Raw genomic sequence first — 21426 nt, 5'->3', positions numbered from 1 at the left:
CCGTGGTGAAACCCCAAAAACCTTTCCAAGGGGCAACCGTTCATCGAGCAAGTTCCACAGATTGTGTTAACAGAGGACGCATCACCCTCCGGCTGGGGAGCTCATCTTTTACATCATACCATGCAGGGCACCTGGACACCCCAACAAAGGTTGCTCCACATCATTCACCTAGAGTTACTAGCCATATTCCTAGCACTGAAGTCGTACCAGAAACACATTCTAGGCAAAGCTGTCCTAGTCCGCACGGACAATATGACACAATGTATTACATACAAAACAGGGCGGAACACACTCCCTGCAACTCTCTTAACTAGCACAAAGCATATGGAGATGGGCTATTCCTCAAAACATTTTTCTCCTATCCCAACTTGTTCCAGGAGTCCAGAACAGTATAGCAGATCTGTTAAGTTGTCAAACGCAACAGACTCACGAGTAGGAACTTCATCCGCCAGTTCTTCAACCATTTTTCCTGTTGTGGGGGCACCCAGAGATAGATCTCTTTGCCACACACAAAAACGCCAAATGCCCAAGCTTCGCCGCCAGGTATCCACACCCATTGTCCAAAGGCAATGCAATATGGATGAATTGGTCAGGCAGATTTACGTACTCTTTTCCTCCTCTCCCACTCATTCCTCTGGTGGTGCACAAACTGCAGCAACACTCACTGACTCTCATCCTAGTTGCTCTAAAATGGATGGGCTAGACAACCGTGGAACACCACATTACTGGAACTATCTGTAGCCCTGCACCAAAAACGACACCTCCCTCCACACCTCCTAACCTACAGTCATGGAGAGATCAGACACCCAGATCCGGCACGCCTCAACCTAGCGATCTGGCTCTTGAAGTCCTAGAGTTTGGTTACCTTAACCTTCCCCCTGATTGCGTGCATGTTATCAGAGAAGCTAGACGCCCCACCACTAGAGCTTGCTAAGCAACCAAGTGGAAACGATTCGTTATATACTGCAACAATAACAACATCAATCCCTTAGATGTGTCAATCCAACACATTATAGGTTACCTGCTACATCTCCAAAGGTCTAACCTAGCATACACATCTATTAGGTTACACCTTGCTGCTATAGCAGCCTATTTACAAAACAGACAGCATTTGGCACTATTCAGAGTACCTGCCATCAAAGCCTTTATGGAAGGACTCAAAAGAATAATTTCACCCAGAGTACCACCCTCACCTGTGTGGAACTTTATTGTGCTCGCAAGACTAATGGGTCCTCCATTAGAACCCCTGCACAAATGCGAATTGCAGTTTCTCACATGGAAAGTCGCTTTCATAGTGGCCATCACTTCCCTTAGAAGAGTCAGTGAGCTTCAAGCACTTACTATTCAAGAACCATTTTTACAACTCCATCATAACAAAGTGGTTCTCAGGACAAACCCAAAATTCCTTCCTAAAGTTATTTCTTCCTTTCATCTTAACCAGTCTGTAGAGTTGCCAATATTCTTCTCCCAACCACAAACAGCTGCAGAAAGAGCTCTTCATACGCTAGACGTAAAAAGAGCACTCCTTTATTATATTGACAGAACAAAACCTTTTCATAAAACTCAACAACTTTTTGTATCCTTCTCACCACCACATAAAGGCAATCCTATATCAAAAGCTGGAATTGCAAGGTGGATTGTCAAATGCATACAAATTTGCTATCAAAAAGCAAAACGTGCATTATCTATTCCCCCTAAAGCTACCAGAAAAATCGGGGCTACATTGTCTACACCGCACACATTCACAAAACACTATTGTGTAGATGTGCAAGCAAAGCAACAAGCTAGTGTGGGCCAGTCTGTACTCAAAACACTATTTCAATCAACTGCAACAGATACTGGTGGTCGCCGCTAGGGTGGAGTACTGCTATATAATCTATGCACAGTGTGTGATCTGCAGCTCATATGCCTCAAACGGAAAATGCTACTAACCAGGATACATCTGTTCTTGGCATGTAGTGCTGCAGATCCACACATGTCCACCCGCCTCCCCGGCTACCTTTATCTGTTACAGTATTATCCTATTTAGATACAGCATACATAGGCCTCTTTTCTGTTTCTCACAAAACTCCATCATTTCCCTAACTGGCGAAAAAACGATCTGAAGATGGAGCCGATGCCCATGCGCACTATGGTCCAATGGAGGAGTCGCCTATCTCGTTACTTCCAAAGACTTTTCCAGGACTACAACAAAGTGCAAACATCCGGGCCCAACACCAGATGGCGATCTATGCACTGTGTGTGAATCTGCAGCTCTACATGCCAAGAACAGATGCATATTGGTAAGTAGCATTTTCCTACTTATTCAGTCAGAGAAAGGAAAGTTAACACCAATCCCCTAGTTAAAAAAATAAGCAGCAAATTGTCAGAAGGCTTTGCCTGACCTTTATCCTCTGTCTTTAAAGCACTGCAAATGTGACAAGATAAATGCAAATTGTAAAAAAGCATCTTTATTTATTGCTCGTTCACCCTCTGGAGACCAGGACATTGGTGACCCACTAAAAATTGGTTCAAGACCCACTAGTGGGGTGCAACCAACAGTTTAGGAAACGCTGGGATGCTGTCTTCTTAACAGGTGTGGTTTACAGTGGATGGGGACCTCTGACAACAATAGCATGTTTTGAAGTACTTTCGATAGTAATTTAGAAAATATTTCCTCAAAGTATCAAATTGAATAAAGAGAACGGGATGAATCATCCTGTTTCTGAGAAATGTATTGATGTAGAAAACATTAATTCACTTGTTCCATTGTCATACAGAATTACTTTGTTTTTATTTAGATGGATCCTGGCAAGGAGACTTCATAGGTAATCCACCTCCTAATATTACTCCTGAGTCGCTTCATAGTGGAAGTGAGTCTGATTGCTCCGGTACACAAAGTCAGAAGTCTAATATTGGCATACCAGACTTCCTTCCAGCCATGCAGAAAGCTCTTTTTGCAAGAATTAGTCAAAAACAACAACTTGATGGGACTCCAGTCAAAAGTCAACCTCAGAGATCATTAAGCAAAGATGAAGGTAAATGCACCTTGTATCGTTTAATTTGTATTTTTTTATTTATATTTGTAGTATTTTGATTCAGCTTGATTTCCGTAGCGGGGCTGCTTTTGGGAGAGGAACAGTCACTGTTTTAAAGCAAAAATAGAATAATATCACATAGATGCGTGGGTAAGCTTTTTCATAGGAAATAAAACTGGAAATATGGGTGGGAGGTTTTCCAACAATGTAATATAGTAAAATGTCCATGTCCACACGTGTGCGTAGTCTGCTGCTGAGTTAGCATAAGCCATGTCGCAGTTTGGATGTTCTCTAAGTAGCATTTCAGTCTAGCTGTCGATTGTAAGCCCACTGTGCCCTCCATTTTAGATCCTTTTTTTTCTACCGGGTGTTTTAGTGGTGTTGGAGAGAGATATCGGAAAGAAAAAGGAAATTGTCATGTTTTCCTCATGAACAGGTAAGATGATAATTTGACATTAAGGGAATCAGATTTTAAGACTGGGTCTTCGCTTAGGTCAGAGAGATTGTTTTTCAAGATACTTTTCTTTGGCAGATAGTGGCATGAGTAATCTTTTCAAGGTCTGCCTTAACTGTAGCCGTAACTTTGCTTCCATTGACAAACACCTGATAGCGCATGTTCTGTCTCCCTCATGACTATACATCGAACGACTGTTATGCCTGTTCATTGTTCAAGCCAAAGCTTTCAATTCATAGAGAGAACATCATTTTGGCATACTGGGCCAGGAAGGAGTAGTCTGGCGAATCCAGAATCTCAAGAAAAAAGAGACTGGCTCCAACCAACGAGGACGTGGGCTCAGAGGAGGATGCTATTGAGGCAGGGAAGACTCTAGGAGACCAATTAGTATAATGTTTAGGGAAAACTGGCAAGTATTTTGTGGTAGCACATAAATAGCTTCCTGAAACCATTTTAAACAAGAGAACAGTGCCTCAAATTTAAGATGGTCTTTGGAGCAATCTAAAGGGTCATAGCTATTTGAGTAGAAGTCCATTGAGGAAACATTTACATATAATTAAAAATATATATATAATGTTTTCAATAACACCAGTCAAAGGATAACTTGATAAATCCCGCCCAACTGGGTCCAGACCAAGAGCTACCATTAGGGAAAAGCTGAAAGGCCTCTCCTCAACTTCGTTGTTCCATTAATATCAAATGCAAGAGAGAGTTACTCAACTTCAGTGGAAAAACAGGACCTTTTCAGGGCATTGACACCAAGAATGCCTACCTCGAAAAACAGACAAAAGCACTGAAGTCTTCCTCCTCAAAAGATAAATAAGAGAACAAAAACAATCTATATCAAGAGAAAAGCAAGAAATTCAGAGGTTATTGCCTCATAAGACAAGACTGAGTTAGCGAAGCAGTGTAACTAGGAAGGATGAAGGTATTTCAAAGTCACCGACTTCAAAGGTCAACTGGCAATTTAATTTCGGGATGTCAAGAAATAGTGCAAAGCTCACCATACCGAAATCGTGAATTTAATGAACAAGCATTTGCAAAACCAATAGGTTGCGCCTATGCGAGATATGATGGCTGTGTCAATGTTTTTTAGCCCCGTTCTACAGCAATCCATATGCTGTGCAGCATGACTGGAAATACTTTTTTTTTTTTTTTTTAAGTGTTATGACTCCGCATCACAGCGCTCCGCCTCCCCCTCCCCGCCTTCCCCTCCCCAAGCCATACAGCACAGCAGCCACTCAGCTGTAGGACATGGCATAAAAACATTGAAAAGCCAATTAGTTGAGCTATTTGGCTTTGTCAATGTTTTCTTTGCCTTGTTGTACAGCTGCTTGGCTGCTGTGAAGCATGGCTGAAAGAACAAGAAAATGTTTTTTTAAAAAGGGCTGTAAAGCGACAAGCATTGACCACGTCATAGCACTTCACATCATCTACGATGCTGTCCTACATGGCTAAAAAAAATATTGCTATGCCAAAAGATCTTGCATAGACGAGACCTATTGACTTTTCCAATGATTGTTTGTAGAATCACACATCTACCCACCCAAAACTTTCTCCTGACTTCCAACATTTGGGCTGAGCCAACACACCTCTCCTGATAGTTATCTCATAATTGTCTGGCGACAGCTGCACTGTCAAGATAGACCATAAAAAACATGCTGAAACCTTCACACCTAACTTTTGTCATGGTAAAGCACTGAGTAGCTCCTCAGCCGAAAACACTGCATCGAATGCAGCTGTACACTGGTATCACCAGCAGAGATGAGGCAGACATGCAGAAGAGTCATGCACCGTAGTGTTTATGCAGGAAGTAGTGCTCAAAGAGAGAGAACAGAAATGCTGGATAAGACCCTGGGAACGGTGGCAGCTGGGCTCTACTGATTCCAGCCCTGGAGAGCAGAGACTACTACGTTTATTTGCAGTAGTAAAACACAAGCCAGTTGGGTAGCGGCCTGCATCCAGTGGGGGCATACATTGGCCAGCAGTATTAATCGCGCCAACGCCTGGAAATATGGTGGTCCCAAGAGCGACCGGCAAACTTAAGGCTGCCCCTAGTTGGGTGAGGGAGGGGGGCATTGAGAAAACCGTGCCAAAACAAGAAGAGAGGGCGCAAATCCAACAGTCCAGTGGCAGAGCCGAGCAGGATTCAAAGCTACCCTGGAGAGCAAGTGGAGCCCATTTAAGTAACCCCCCACTGGAGTGTCCCTCACTATCTATCAGTACGAGCATCGTCCAGCTAGCCCGTTCCCCCATCAACACCTATAAGCTGAGGCACCTAGCTAACCAGTAGGACAACCAGACAGGCGTGCGCCTTCTGTGCAAAGGATTTGAGAATGGTGTTACAATTCCATTCATGGGTTACATGAGGGCAGAGGGCGCGAAAAACACCCACTTGGCACAACAACACCCTGTGATAGTGCGGTGAAAATTTCAGAAACAAAAGGTATTAAGTAGAGTGGATGCTGGGCGCATGGCACCCCAACCCCAGCCTGGTGATTTCCCCTTTGTGGTTGATACACAAGAAGGAACTTGACTGGCACACCACTTATCATTCCCTGAAGGGGAGTCAGTAAACAATGGGATCAACCCAGAAGACTGTACGGTAAGGTATGCGTCAATGAATGATCCAATCGATCTAGTGTGCACAGGGTGTGGGGCGGGCGTTGATGGCAAAGGCGGACATTGAATCCCCATTCAGGCTCCTACCAGTGCACTCAGAAAGCTACCACCTACTGGATTTCAAATTTAGAGGGGAAACATTTTGACAAGGCCCTTACTATGGGATGCTCCATATCATGCATGTACTTCGAGCGATTCAGTACATTTCTGGAGTAGACGCTGAAAAAAGAGCACCCAGATGGTGGCAAGCTCCACTACCTGGATGATTTCCTATTAGTGGGTAGACCAGGAAGGGGGGAATGCAAAAGCTTATTGAACACTTTTCAGCAACTGGCGTCCGAAACAAGTGTCCCACTGACTAGAGACAAAATGGCTGGTCCAACAAAGATCTTTTTTCTGGGCATAGTTATACTCAGTTGCTGGCTCATCCCGCATTTCAGAAAACAAAGTGCATGACATAATGAGATTGATTAAGGCACTGGTGGGCAAAGAAGGGGCCACAACAGGGAAACTGCCAGAGCTCATAGAAAAATTGAACTTAGCAACAAGGGTAATCCCTGTGGGAGAGTTTTGGAAAGGTGCCTCACCCAGCTGACCAAAGGGCTGCAAAAGAAGCACCACCATTCAAGATTAGGTTCCAGTGCCAAACTACCTAAAAGCCTAGTTGACCTTCTGAGAAGCTTTCAGTGGTATGCTCTTATGGAGGGAAGGCTGGGTGCCAGGCAGATCGCGCTGTACATAGATTGAGAGAGGAGTTGGCCTAACGGCTAGGGCGGTCGACCGCAAATCTGAGGAACTGGGTTTGAGTCTCGGCAATGACGCTGAACATCCTGTGATTCTGGGCAAATCACTTAATCTCCCAGTGCCTAACTGTGAGAAGGTGGCTCTATATACACTGGACAATAAGGCAGTACAGTGTGTATAGAGTCCACAAACCCCAAAGGTTTAACAGAGGTTAAAGCCAGAACTGACCTTACTTTCCAAAGTGGTAGCTTGGTCGAGCAGTAAGGCAGTACCCGAGGACAGTGTAAAGCATTTGTTGTACACACTCAGTCAGCAAAAGGTTTCACACACTCAAGAACTGAACTCCAGGCCAATTGTTATTATATCCTTAGATATAGTGGTTTTATTTTTAGCACCAACTGTTATAAAAATATACTTTTCGAGATACGAGTAGTCTCAGGTAAATACTTTGCAGAGGAGCAATAAGTTTGTGCACACAATAATCACAGGTTAGCTAATAGCAATACAGTTCTGAAACACACTCTAGCATTGAGCTCTATGGGTTTTCATAGGAAAGTACAGTTGATTACTTTATGGATTACTTTGGTAGTTCCAGGACTAGATCTTGGATTCAGTTCTGGGGTCTAAGCTGAAACCAGATTAGCAAAAACGTTTTAGGTACAATGATGATTTTTCCTGAATATAAAGCTGCTTTAAAAGTTCACACTTAGAAAGTTTTCGAGTTGATTCTCACAGTGTTATTCAATGGGAGGAAATTCAGGTTACAGGTAAAGTAAGATTGTGTTACTTTTGTAACCCAGCACTAGTCTCCTAGGGCCAGCACTGGGAGCTTAACTCAAAACAGGTAGGTAATTGCTTTTCAGTATGTCGTACGATTTTTAAAGAATATTTGCAGTTTTAAAAAGTAGACACTTGGAAGAAATTTCATAGAAAAGCAGACAATGGGTTCTTATGGAGAAAATACAGGTTACTAGTAACCCCGCTAGGGATTACTTTTGCGGCTCAGTACTGGGCTGAAAGGTACAGTACTGGCTTCTCTCCTGATCACAGGTGAATATTTTCGAATTCGGACTTTGGCTGATTTTATAGGAATATTTTCAGTTTTCAAAACTTCACACTTTGAAAATTTTCGAGTCCAAAATGGGTCAATGTTATTTAGTGGCAGGTAAGTGAATTACCGGTTTCCAGGTAAGTACTTGGTTGGTGAAGTTAGGGTTCTGGGCATAGACTCAGGGGTCCCCCAGGGTCAGGTGGGTACAGTTAGTTCAGTCCCAGCGGCGCAGGGGCGGCCGGGTGCAGAGGTAGGTAGGCCCAATGTTAGCCAATAAGGGAAAGGGGGCCTTCGGTTGGTGGCTGCTGGCTAGCAGGCCACGCGGCTCTGGGAGCGGGGCTCCTGGTCACTTGCTCTGGGCAAGGGGGAAGTAGGATAGGGCAAAGAGGTCACAGCCAGCGACACTCGGGCGGCGGGGTGCAGGGTGCTTTTGAGCCGTCGGGCGCTCAATGTTATCCAATGAGGATCTTGAAAAAGGAACAAAGGCTGCAGGCTCGGGGACGGTGAATCTCCAGGGGCGACCAGCACTTCGAGAGGTAAGTTGGGATGTTGGAGCACAGGTAGGTACCCCAAAGGGAGGCACAGGGGGCTGTAGGGCGCCGGGTGCAGGGGTGTCTTTGGGTATCGGAAAAGCTTACACTCGGCTGGTCGCGGTTGGGGTGGCCCCTGGTTCTGAGTCTGCAGGCGTCGGCTGATTCGTCGAGGAGGGTTTTTGGGCACTGGACTTCGGGTCGTAGTCGCCGGGGGGACGTCCTCGTGGTCTTGGTTCGGGTTGGCCCAGCCCGGGCTCGGCTGGTGCAGAGTGGGCTGGTCCGGAGCTTCCTGGTGGGCACCAGGTGGGTTTTTGCAGCTGAGCCTCTGCTGATGGGAGTCCCAATCATCGAGAGGGTCAAGGCAGGCATGTCCTCTGGGTGTCTTAAGGTTGCTGTCCGCGGAGGTCGCCGGGTTTAGGCAGGAGCAGGTTCCAGGATCAACAGGCCGGTAGGGCTGGGGCCAAGTCAGTTGTTGTTGTCCTGTTATTAGCAGCTGCACGGCGGGTCTTCTTCTTCTTGATCTTCTTTCTTCTTTTTGATATCTGGATCGGAGGAAGGAAGGTTCAGGGAGCCTCTAAATACTAAATTTAGGGGCGTTACAGGTAGGGCAAGGGCAGGGGCCAATGGGTCCCTGTCTCGGGGTGCGTACACCCCCTAGCCTGCTCTTCTCCTGTGGGAGGGGGGCAGGAGCCTAGCTGGGATTGGGCAGGACTCCCCATCTACAAGATGGCCGGAGCCCGGGGTCGTGCTTCACCTCGCCTCCTCCACCTGAGGGGTGGAGTTGGCACACCCCCCTTCCTGACGTGGTTTTTCCCGCCAGTCTTCCCGCCAGATTGGGGGTAGGACTGGAAATGGTCTGGAGAAGCTCTCAGAGGCGGTATGGCTTTGAAGCTTCCCCCTGTCCATCCTGGGGGAGGAGACATAGCACCTCGCCCAGGATGGTCATTGTTGCAGACCCAGGAGAGTGGGGGGCTCTCCACCCAGGGGTCCAGCAACATGTCTGCTTTGTGGCAGCCTCTGCAGCCACTCATCCCAGACGTGGATTGTAGGTTCGGGTTTTGGAGGGCATCTCTGAGATGCCCTCTCGTGCATGTTACATTAAATCCCATACTGGCATCAGTGCGGGTTCAATGTGCTGAGAAGTTTGATACCAAACTTGTCAGTCTTCAGTGTAGCCATTAAGGTTCTGTGGAGTTCGTAATGACAACCTCCCAACACCATATACTCTTAAATGGCATCACTGCACTTACAATGCCCAGGAATGGTCCTGGGTACTGTAGGGGCACAGGGCTCATGCACCTGTGCCCTCACCTCTGGCATAGGGCACCCAGCTAGTGGGGTGACTGAGGTATGCCAGGGCAGTGGGTTCTGTGGGCATGGCACACAGGGATGTGAGCCATGTCGACTCTTGTTTTTGTTCTGTACTTAGGCACTCAGCCTGAAAAGGCAGGGTGTGGGTACCAGGGTACAGGGCCCCTGAGGGTGGCACAATCAGTGCTGCAGCCCTCAGGGGTCATCTCTGGCCACCAGGCCCTGGGTACCTAGGGTACCATTTACTAGAAGCTGACAGGGGGCCAGAGATGCCAATTGGTATTTTGTTTCAGCATAGTTTTTAGGGAAGGAACACAGGCCCTGGGTACCTGATTGGCAGGGACCCAGGGCACACTCAGTCTAAGCACATCAGCAGTTCAGAAAAAAGTGGGGGCATACCAAGGCAAGAAAGATGGCACTTTCTCGCACTAACCAAAAGAAAAAATATGAATGTGTCCTCATGTAATGCAACTGGTGCTATGTAAAGCGCACTGATACCCGGGTCAAGTTTGCGCTATATAAAACTCTGTTAAATAATAAATAAATAAAATGCTGCCGGCAGTCTAAAGTTCGGGGCAATCCTAGGAGACAGCTGGTGCACGGAAAAGTGGCCCAAGAATGTGCATGAACTGGACTAACCAATTACATAACATAACTAGAGCTATTCCCCATAGTAGTAGTATTGACAATATGACAAGGCTGAGGGGACATGAAACTGACGCTCTAGATAACCCGGCAGCGGTGTACGCTATCAACAGTGGGGCAGCTAGGTGCCCGCTGGTGCTGAAGCTCTTAAGGCTCATGGTAAAATTGCAGTTTACAAGCAACTGGGAATTGATGGCGAGACATGTCCAAAGGTCAATAATGTTCAACCAGATGCACTCTTTTGATTCCAAATGGACAAATTAAAGCAGCTGACTCCCACAGTAGAGCGAGCAATGACCCTTTTCCTAGACAAGCTCGATTCCTGGCGGATGTGACCTGTCCCAATGGATGGAGCATGTCTAGGCCTTCAAAACAGCGCAGCGGTATGCGACATACGCAAAGACAGTGCAGAGGGTCACAGGGCTGCAATCTTTTAAGGTCACACAGCACTGCAGGGCAGCAGAGCAGTTTGTAAGATGGGCTTTGGAGAAGAAAAAGAGAACCTTGGGCGCAGGCATACCTGGCAGCAGTGGCACTTTTTTAAATGCTTGCCACCGGGAAGAACCCCTCTGGTTCACATTACCTGAGAGCAGCCTTGAAAGGGCGATTGGAAGGTAAAAGAAAAGATAATTGGCTGCCCATTGAATCGGACACCCTTACACAGCTAGTGGGGTCCTGGCTGAAACTTGGGCAGACGCCTACAAAGGGACACTATTTAAAGCAGCATTTACACGAGCATTTTTTTTAGGCATTTAGGGAACTGACAGCATCAGATAGACCTGGCGGAGGGGGTGGGGGGGCGGTCTGCCTCCAAGCTCTAGACATACAGCTGGGTACAGAGCAAGAGGAGATTCTATCAAGAATGTCCAAGATGGACCAGCAGGCCAGGGGAGACGCAGAAAAAGCTAACGTATGCCCAGTACGCTGGATGCTCGAGTACTGGGCAATACGCTGAGCAGCGGAAGGCCCCCTTTTCAGACACAGCAATGGGGAGTGCCTGAGTAAATTCCAATTCCGGGCAGTGCTTAAGAAAGCATTGGGCAAGGCAGGACTGCCATCAGCACACTTCAGCATGCATTCCTTTAAGGGTGTTGAGAAGATGGTGCACCATGGCATGCAAGAGCTATGTCAGCATCAAACCCCCGCTCCCCCAACACGAATGGAGCCAACAAGCCGAAACAACTGACGTTGTTTGTCTTAGCATTTAGGGGGAAACAGCCTTGCCCGCCTGGGGAGAAAAGAGCTGCTGTGCCGCATCAGGAATGAGCTATCCATGGCTGCCAAACTGTTCAGCAGCACCTGTCTGATCAGAAATTATTCTCAGGCAAAAATGGAGGGGAGCATGGTCCACCGGTGCCGGGTATAAATCCAGAAAAAAGCTCAACGTGGTAGGCAGGAAATTCTGCAGGGCTAACAGTTAAAAGACCATCAGACACATGCTGATCAACCTGAGGCACCTCAAATACTTCAACAGCGATGGGGTGTACCTGTCTGAGACAGAAACTGATGTCTTTTGTTCCAATCTATGGGCAGCCATGACAGTGGCAGGCTGTGAAAAGCAACGACCAACCAAATTGGGGGAACTGCGCAAGACTTTAGTCCATGGGTAACGTGGCAGCAAAGGAGATAAAAGGAGGGTTTGAAAGGCCACACTGACCAGGGGGTGACAGAGCAGCCTACTTACCTAGGGATTACAGCAGGCTAAGGCAGCCAGAGATGGGGGTACGCGGAACACAGCACTCTTCCCAGGACCGGCAGACCACACAGAGCAGGCGAAGGTAGCAAATTAAGCCTAAAAGAGATTGTGGAATTACCCTCACACAGAAAGTTAACTAAAGTGCAAAGACTCCAAGGACATCACCAGCTGTCAAAATGATTAATGGCATGATTTATGATTGTGTGACACGTCAAGAATAATCCTGTCGGGGGGCGTGGCCAACAGCATGGCCGACTAGACGTGCCTCGCCGGAGCTCCGGCCGAGTTGCCCCATAATCCGACTTTAAAACCCTGACATCGAGCTAAAAAGCACACCAACTTGAAGCGAACCCACCTCGGTTACCGAAGTGCAGGCGGCCGGGGTAGAGGTGCGGTTTCTCCCTGGAATTCGGCGAGCCCGGAGACTGCATCGGGGTGAGGGCGGCCATGATGGCGGCCGCGCGGCGCGGAGGACGGCGAACACACTGACGCTGTGCCCGACAGGCTGCCTGAAGAAACGAGCGGCGGACCACCCAGGGACCCCTCGCGGTCCGAGACTGTGACGCGCGGCTGGGAGAGCAAGCCAGACCCGCTCTCACCACTCGGCGGAGAACAGCCCCGTCCCAAGATGGCGGCCGGTGGGAGATAGAGCGACGGGAGAAGACACCCGGCTCCTGCTGCGGCGCACCACTGAGGGCGGTGGACCAGACACCTACGGTGAGCGGAGGGAGTGAGGGGGACGACCCTCGCCGGGGCACCAACCCATTTCCACGGGCGCCGCGGCCTGCGGCGGCCCCTCTCCCCCCCCCCCCCCTGAGACACCGGCTGGAGCCACCTTGATGGTGGAGTGGCCCGGGGGCGCTGGGACCAGCAGCGATGCGGCGGGGACGGCTCACAGAGTGCGGCGAGACTATGGCCCACAGGAGAGGGGGCTGATCTTGTCACGGGCACCCTGCAGGTGAACCGAGCGGAGAGACCCAGGGCCTGGGGGACTATTGGACGAGGGGAGACGCGGAAGCAGTTACCCACGCTCTCGTCATCCGGCGGCTCACACACTGACCGGCGCTCTCATACAGAAGCAGGGATCCCGGCATATTCTCCTGGGCGGCTGTGCGGTGAGGAGATGGGGAAGAATAACCCGGCACCCAAACCCCCGCGCCAGGGACCTATGGACAATTTCGCGGCGCCACGGTCCATGGCAGACCATCCAGGCCCCCACACCGACACGGCCATGCTACTGGAGGCCATCCAAGCGTCCAGAACGGACATCCAGGCATCGCGATCTGCCCTAGAGACCAAGATTGGCGAGGTTGGGGCCGAGGTGACGCTTCTGCGCCAGGACTTCCGGAACCTGACCGAAAGAGTAACGGCAGTGGAAGACAAAGTGAAGGAAGACGGGGAGGCGATCACTACGCTCAAGAAAGACATGGCAGAGCTACAGGTTGCGCACCGTCACCTCCAATGGAAGGTGGACGATGCGGAGAACAGGTCCAGGCGCAACAACCTCCGCTTTGTAGGTTTTAGGGAGGGGATTGAGAAAAAGGACATGGCCGCCTTCCTCCTGACCTGGCTGAAAGCTACTTTCCCCGAGGCGCCATTTTCTACATGCTTTATTATTGAAAGAGCACATAGGGCGCTTCTGGCCAAGCCACCTGAGGGCGCGAGACCCAGGCCAGTTATAGCGCGCTTTTTGAACTTTGCCGACCGGGACCTTATTCTGAGGGAGGCCAGGGCCCTGGGAGAGATCCGCCTTGAGAACACTACAATAATGATCTTCCCGGACTACAGCCAGGAGGTCTCGAAACAACGCCGCTCCTTTGACGCAGTGAAGGCGAAACTGAGGTCCCTGAATCTTAAATACATGCTCCTCTTCCCTGCCAAGCTGAAGGTGATATATAAGGACAAGTCTATCTTTTTTGCCCACCCGGAAGACGCTTGGCAGTGGTTGGAGGAGCGCCCTATCTTGAACAGTAGGGAGGCGGCCAGTCGGGACGCAATGGACAGAGAGGTGAGGGACAGATCGAGCTGGGAGCGGCCGAAGCCGCAACGACGGAGGTTACGGAGGACCCAACACACGAGCGCGGCGACGCCATATAGGACCCGAGGATCGGCCAACAACAGGGGAGGCAGATCGGAATCCCCAGGCAAAGACCCAGTGGCGGGATCGCGGTTCAGCAGTCTGAGGCGAGGGGTACGCTCCGAGGGGGATGAAGTGGAGGGATCGGAAGGCCCCTCATCCGGCGAGGAAGATATGGACCTCTTAGGCGAATCGCTACACCCTTTGGCTAAGGAGATCCGCCAGTTAGAGCAAGGCTCCTCGGGTCAAGACCCGATCGTAGATACTCAGGACTCCCACTCTTGAAGGCAGGAACATGCAGCTCGGATGAGATAGCAGCTCGGCATCAAGGAGCACACAAGTTGGCACACCCCCTACAGTTTCTTTTCTGGGTGTCTGAACTGAACACAGTTTAATCTGGGGAGGGATGTGCGGGAGGGCGACTGACCTACTCCCATGGATAGTTTGGTCCCCTGTTGGGGCGCAGCTAGAAGGGGAGGGTGGTGGGGTGGGGGAGGGGGGGCATGTTGGTACTGTTGTTTCCTCATGTTGGGGAGTTGGGGAGTTGGGGGGGGGAGGGGGGTGGTGTCAGTGAAGCAGCAGAGCTTACCCTTGCTACTGCCCTGGACCCGAGCTCGGGCACTCGGTGGTCGGTGTGAAGTGCAATGGCAGGTACACTAGCTGAACCTAGCCGGGATGGCGCTGGGGTAAAGGCGCTAACCTGGAATGTAAACGGCCTGGGTTCCAAAATTAAGAGGGGCTTGGTCAATGCCTATATTAAACGCATAGCACCAGACATCATATTCCTCCAGGAAACACATTTGAGGGGGAACCATTGTGCTTTTCTGGCACGTTGGCAGTACACAGTCTTAGCACACGCGGGATACACAACGGGCTCACGGGGCACAGCAATACTCATAAGGAAAACGACGCCATTCACGGTGACACGCACATGGCTGGACCCGCAGGGCACGTTTGCAGGGGTACAGGGGACATGGAGGAGGCGCAGGTACACGCTGCTGTCAGTATATGCTCCACCCAAATTACAAAACCGGACGATGCAGGAGATCACGAACATACTGCTAGCCACTGCTGACACGACACAGATTATGGGAGGGGACTTCAACGATGTGATGTGCACGACCAGTGATAGATCGGGGGACTCTCACGCAGTGACGGCAGTGACGGCTTTGGCCCGTAGAATGGACACGATTGGTCTCACTGATGTGTGGCGGTGGCTCCATCCTGTACAGGCAGCCTACTCCTTTTACTCAGGGGCCCACAAGGTTTTTTCTAGATTGGACTATATATTCACTACGAGGCAGGAACTCTCGACGGGGGACTTGGCAGAATATAGGGCGAGGGGTGTCTCAGACCATTCCCCGCTGTTTGTACATATAGGACGAGGTAGGGGGAGTGGAAAGGCACAGTGGCGTATGTCGCCGTGGGATCTCCAGACTCCTGGAATTCTAGGGGGGATTAGAGCGGATATCAAAGTCTTTGTGGCGGAAAACGAGGGGTCGGTGCAATCGGGAGTTACGCTATGGGAAGCCATGAAAACCGTGTTGAGAGACCGCTTCAGCTCCAGGGTGGGGGAGGCCAGAAGGAAACGCACTGAGGAAATAGCGCAGGAGGAGGCCAACATCTTGATTCAAGAAGCTGAATACCACAGGACGAAGGGGGAGGGACGTCTAAGGATTCTGCTAGACACTCAACGGCTATACAGGGAACTGCTCACGGACGAAGCGCGCACGCAGGCGCTGGCCACCCTTCATCGCATATATGATGTAGGCGACAAATCCGGGAAACTCATGGCGTGGCTGAGCAGGCGGGAGCAAGCGGCCAGATGGGTTGATTGGATTGGGCTCCCGGGTTCGGCACGAGCATCAACAGATGTCGCGATAGCAGAGGCCTTTGCGACCTATTTTGAAGAATTCTACAAGGCTAGGGACCTCGGAGATTGCGAGGTGGTAAAGTCGTTCCTGGGTAGTATGGAAGTGCCGCAGTTGACCCCCGAAAATAGTGAGGCTTTGGACGCCGACCTATCCCTGGAAGAAATTACGGAGGCAGTGGCAGTCCTGAAACCAGGGAAAACCCCGGGACCTAACGGCTTCCCGGCGGAGTTTTTCAAACGGACGGGGGACCTCCTGGCACGTCATTTGAAATCACTTTATGTGGGGGCGTTTGACTCCGGAGGTCTCCCGCCGGACCTGGCCCTGGCCACCATAATCCCGATCCATAAGGAGGGCAAGCCCAGGGAGGACTGTTCTTCATATCGCCCTATTTCCCTTCTGAACAGTGAGAATAAAATCCTCGCCACCATCTTGGCACGACGACTCCGACAGGTCATAGCGGACCTAGTGCACCCGGACCAGTCCGGGTTCCTGCCGGACAGGGCCACTAAACTTAACCTGCGGCGCACACATAACTGGCTCCAGGAAGTCTGTGACAAAAGGGAGCCACACTGGTTCCTCTCATTGGACGCGGAGAAGGCATTCGATGCGGTCCACTGGCCCTTCCTGATGGGAACGCTTGAGCGTTTTGGGTTTGGACCCAAGTTCCGACAGTGGGTGAGTCTTCTTTACTCGAACCCGAGGGCGAGAGTGCGGATTAATGGGCGAATGTCGAGAGAATTCGCGATAGAGCGGGGGACACGTCAGGGGTGCCCGCTGTCCCCACTCCTCTTTACCCTTACGATTGAGATCCTGGCGATCCGTATCCGGCTCAATCAGGAGGTAACTGGCTTTCACTGGGGGGCCTCGGCAACTGACCAGGAGAAGATCTCCCTGTACGCCGATGACGTGCTGCTATATGTGACGGACCCGGCTAGGACGATCCCGGCCCTCTTCAAGGAACTGGGCGAATTTGGGGCAGTGGCCGGACACACTATAAATTGGCATAAGTCGATTCTCTACGACCCGCAAGGTGAGCGGCGGGGGGAGTGCCTGCCTGAGTTGCTCATTCACACTACGGAAGGCTTCCGGTATTTGGGGGTGTTTATCACCAGGGATAGGCGGCGCTCATACGCAGACAACGTAAATAGGGTAGTGGTGGCAGCGAAGGCGGAGATGGATAGATGGAGACCGCTACCGCTCACCATGTTAGGCAGAGCCGCCCTGTATAAAATGATCCTGTTACCAAAGTTTTTATACGCCCTGCAAAATGAGTACTATCCCTTACCAGAAGCGACACTGCGGACAATCCATGCTGATCTTCGCTCTTTCTTGTGGCTGGGGAAGCAGTCCCAGGTGGCACTCACGACCCTGCAGCGCCACCAATACAGTGGGGGTATCTCGCTGCCTAATCTGGAGGCCTATTACTGGGCGGAACACCTTGCCCCGATCAATGCTTGGTTACACGCCCCGGCTGACCATCCCACTTATGCTTTAGAGAGATCCAAATGGGGCAACAAGACGGTATTACACTTCTTGTATGGTGGGAAAGGGGGCTACCAGCGACGAAGATCACCCTGACGGCGTGGCGCAGAGCGACAATTAGAATGGGCTGGCATGAAAGGCTCACCCGACAGACACCCCTATGGTCGTGTAGGTGGCTGACAGAGCTACATAAACTGAAGGGATTCCACAGGTGGGATGACATTGGCATCTCCACGGTGGGAGATGTCATAGCAAAGGGGGAACTTAAAACCTTCCAGGCGCTACAGCAGGACTTTGGCCTCCAGAACACCCAATACTATAAATACTTGCAGTTGAGACATGCTTGGGGAGCTCAGCACATATCGCTCACAGACATACCCCAGTTTGCACCACTTGAGGGCCGATTACTACAGGAGCAGATACAGAGGGGGGCAATATCTCTGACATACAAAACACTGACAAATAATATGTTGGGAGACTTGCGGACACTCAGGGAGAGGTGGGAGGCAGATGTGGGCACGATGGAGGACCTGGATTGGGAACTAGCACTCATGCACCCGAGGGAAGTGGCCATAAAATCGAGGCTTCGCCTCATACAGTTTAAGATCCTTCACAGGGCCTACTTCGATAGAGTGAGGCTTGCCCGGATGGGGAGGGGGACCGACACCTCTTGCATACGATGCCAGCGTCAGACAGGCGATTTCTTCCACATCATCTGGGGCTGCACAGTGATACAGGAATATTGGGGTGAGGTATTCAGGGAACTGAGTATGATATTGGAGGTGGAGATTCCTAGGGATCCCAAACTGGCGCTTTTGGGCATGTCGACGGAAGTAGACATCACACGATACCTGCTCATTTTCCTGCTGCTGGCTTTGGTAGTAGCAAAAAGAGACATAGCACGAATGTGGGGGGCGCCTGGGAAACCCAACCTGGATGAATGGAGGAGGGGTTTAGATATGTATATGGCGGCCGAAAGAGTGACCTACAAAGCTAGAGGGTGCCCTCGGAAATTTCGAAAAATATGGACTAAGTGGAGGCGCTACCATGGACTGGAGTAGGACTGTCCGGGGAGAATGGGCGGGTGGCGGGGGAGACAGCCGGGGAGGCACGTTTGTCACTGAATCCAACATAGTTGTTTCTGGAGGGTTTGGGTCGTTGATTTGCCTATATACTGTGTCAAGACTTAGAGGATGAGAGAGACTCGGGGGCGAGGGGGGTGGCGGAAAAGGGGGGTATGCTGCAGAAGAGGGAGGGGAGTGGGAGGGCGGGAAGAGGGGCTTTTGATAGAGGCTTCTCAGTTGCTGACTTTCTCAGGAGTTAAGGAGGGGGGGGAGGGAGTTTGGGGTGAAAATAAAAAACAAGTTCGTCACGATGAAAGCTATGTACCTGACATTGAAAAGTTGCAGATTATCGGGAAGAGCGGAATGTTGACGCTCCCCCGAATTGTTTTTGTCTCCTGCACCCATGTTCCGCCTGATGCAACAATAAAAATAATTAAAAAAAAAAAAAAAGAATAATCCTGTCTACTTGATTTATGGAGTGATCTATGGTGACAGGTATTGCATTATGGTGTGATTTATGCTGAATCTTAAGAGTTTATGCCAGTTACAATAACTGATTGATGTCATGCTAGCATACTGCATTTATGACCCCAATAAAATTTACGAAGGTACACATTGTGAAACCATGTGAACAACAAAGCTGCAGCCAAATACTTCCAAACATATACAAAGGTTGTAGGGCTTCATTGGTATGGGAGTGACTGTGTGCAAGGTTTATAACCAGGCTTCAGTTTCCTTCTCATGACAGACACTGCAACACACATTATTACAGCAAACAAACCGATGGCACTTATCAAAGCCAGCACACACCAAAAGTGCTTACACCACACTCAGACTACATTACACCTACTTGACTGATTGGGTTTCAGAGCCAATGCTCAAAAGTCTCTCCTTCACCCTTCACAAATGCAGTCTTATCTGGGAGCGACTCTAAACACTTCCACAGCTCTAGATTCTCCCAATGCAGCCATAATTCTAAATATTCAAACTCTGCTACTACAGTTTCAAACCATCAATACTTAGCAGTCAGAACGTTCATGCAACTGCTAGGAATGATGGCATCATGCATCACAATAGTGCCTCATGCAAGGTTGCTCTCCAGGAATGCTTAGCACGCCAGTGGAATCTGTCGCTGGGTCAATTAACAGATCTAGTGTTGTAGACAGCTGCACCCATCACGCTCTGCAGTGGTCGAACACACCAAACTTATCAAAAGGGCAGCCCTTCATCGACCGGGTTCCACAGATCGTGCTAACAGAAGACGCATCCCTCACAGGTCGGGTAGCCCATCTTCACAACTTGACAATTCAAGGTCTATGAGATAACAAATACAAAGCTCTGCACATCAACTATCTAGAGCTTCTAGCTGTATATCTTGCACAGAAAGATTTTCAGTCTCACCTCATCAGGAAAGTTGTCCTAGTCCGCACCGACAGCAATGTACTATGTACAAAAACAAGGGGAGACACATTCTCTTTAACTTTTACGCCTCCCTCAGGTAATTTGACGTCGGGCAATTCATCACAGAGTCCATCTTCTGGCAGAGCACCTCCCAGGAGTGGACCATCAGATTGCCAACCTCCTAAGCAGAAGGCGGCAACAAATACACGAGTGGGAACTTCATCTCCAGGTTCTCCTTCCATGCTTTCAAGAATGGGGATTCACACAAATAGATCGGTTTGCCACAGTGGACAACTCAAAATGTCCAAAGGAAATGCCCTATGGATGAATTGGTCAGGGATATTTGCCTACAGTTTTTCGCCTCACTCTCTCTCTCCTTCCATTTCTGGTTCGGAAGCTCAGGCAAACATCCCTCACACTGATTCTTGTTGCTCCCACTTGGGCCCGTCAGCCATGGTTAACGACACTCTTTGAACTGTCAGTAGGTCCACATCAAAAGCTGCACCTCAATTCCAGCTTTCTCACGCAGGGCCATGGAGAAGTCAGACACCCAAGCCCCAAGGAGATCAATCTAGCGTTTTGGCTCCTGAAGTCATAGAGTTTGGTTATCTTAACTTGCCTCCAGAATTTATGACCATTCTTAAAGAAGCAAAAATCCTACTACCAGAGCATGCTATGCAGCTAAATGGAAAATATGTGTTCTATATTGTACTAATAACAATATTGATCCACTAGATGCATCCACTCAAAATATCATTTGTTACCTTCTGCATTTACAGCGTGCTGGTCTAACCTACACTTCCCTTCGACTGCATCTTGCAGCAGTAGTTCCATATTTACAGAAAAGACATCATCTATCCTTGTTGAAGGTTCCAGTAATTAAAGCCTTTATGGAGGGCCTTAAGAGAGTTATACCACCCAGAATACCTCCAGCACCAGTTTGGAATCTGAAAATTGTGCTTACACAGCTCACGGGTCCACCTGTTGAGCCATTACACAACTGTCCCCTACAGTTTCTTTCATGAAAAGTGGCCTTCCTCATTGCGATCCCTTCATTGAGGAGAGTTGGTGAGCTGCAGGCTTTAACCTTAGAAGAAACCTTCTTTCAACTTCAGAAAGACTGAGTACTTCTTCGCACCAACCCAAAATTCCTTCCCAAAGTGGTTTCTGCTTTTCATATCAATCAATCAGTTGAGCTGCCTGTGATCTTTCTGATTCTGTGGCAGAAAAATCTCTTCATACTCTTGATGTCAGAAGAATGTTATTGTACTACATTGAAAAAACAAAGCAATTTTGCAAAACATTTGTTTGTTGCATTTGCTACACCTCAGAAAGGCAATCCCATCTCTAAATCTGGTATTGCAAGATGGATTGTTAAATGCATTCAAACCTGCTACACTAAAGCTAAATGAACTTTGTCTATACCTCCTAGAGTGCATCCCACTCTTAAACTAG

The 21426-nt window shown here is 49.5% G+C and overlaps 1 protein-coding gene across 3 annotated transcripts in view; it reads left to right on the top strand.

Annotated features, from left to right (window-relative positions):
- ZC3H6 (zinc finger CCCH-type containing 6) overlaps nt 1-21426 on the top strand; it is a 462846-nt gene that overhangs the window by 413378 nt on the left and 28042 nt on the right. For all 3 annotated transcript variants that reach the window (XM_078649281.1, XM_078649279.1, XM_078649278.1), the window contains one exon: nt 2781-3017. In XM_078649281.1, coding sequence (XP_078505407.1) covers nt 2781-3017 — 237 coding nt within the window. The remainder of the gene's footprint in view (nt 1-2780; nt 3018-21426) is intronic.

The sequence above is a fragment of the Lissotriton helveticus genome, chromosome 6, assembly GCF_964261635.1.
Source record: "Lissotriton helveticus chromosome 6, aLisHel1.1, whole genome shotgun sequence".
Classification (NCBI taxonomy): Eukaryota; Metazoa; Chordata; class Amphibia; order Caudata; family Salamandridae; genus Lissotriton; species Lissotriton helveticus.
Note: the sequence above shows the minus strand (reverse complement) of the source record. Positions and strands in the feature narration are given on the sequence as shown.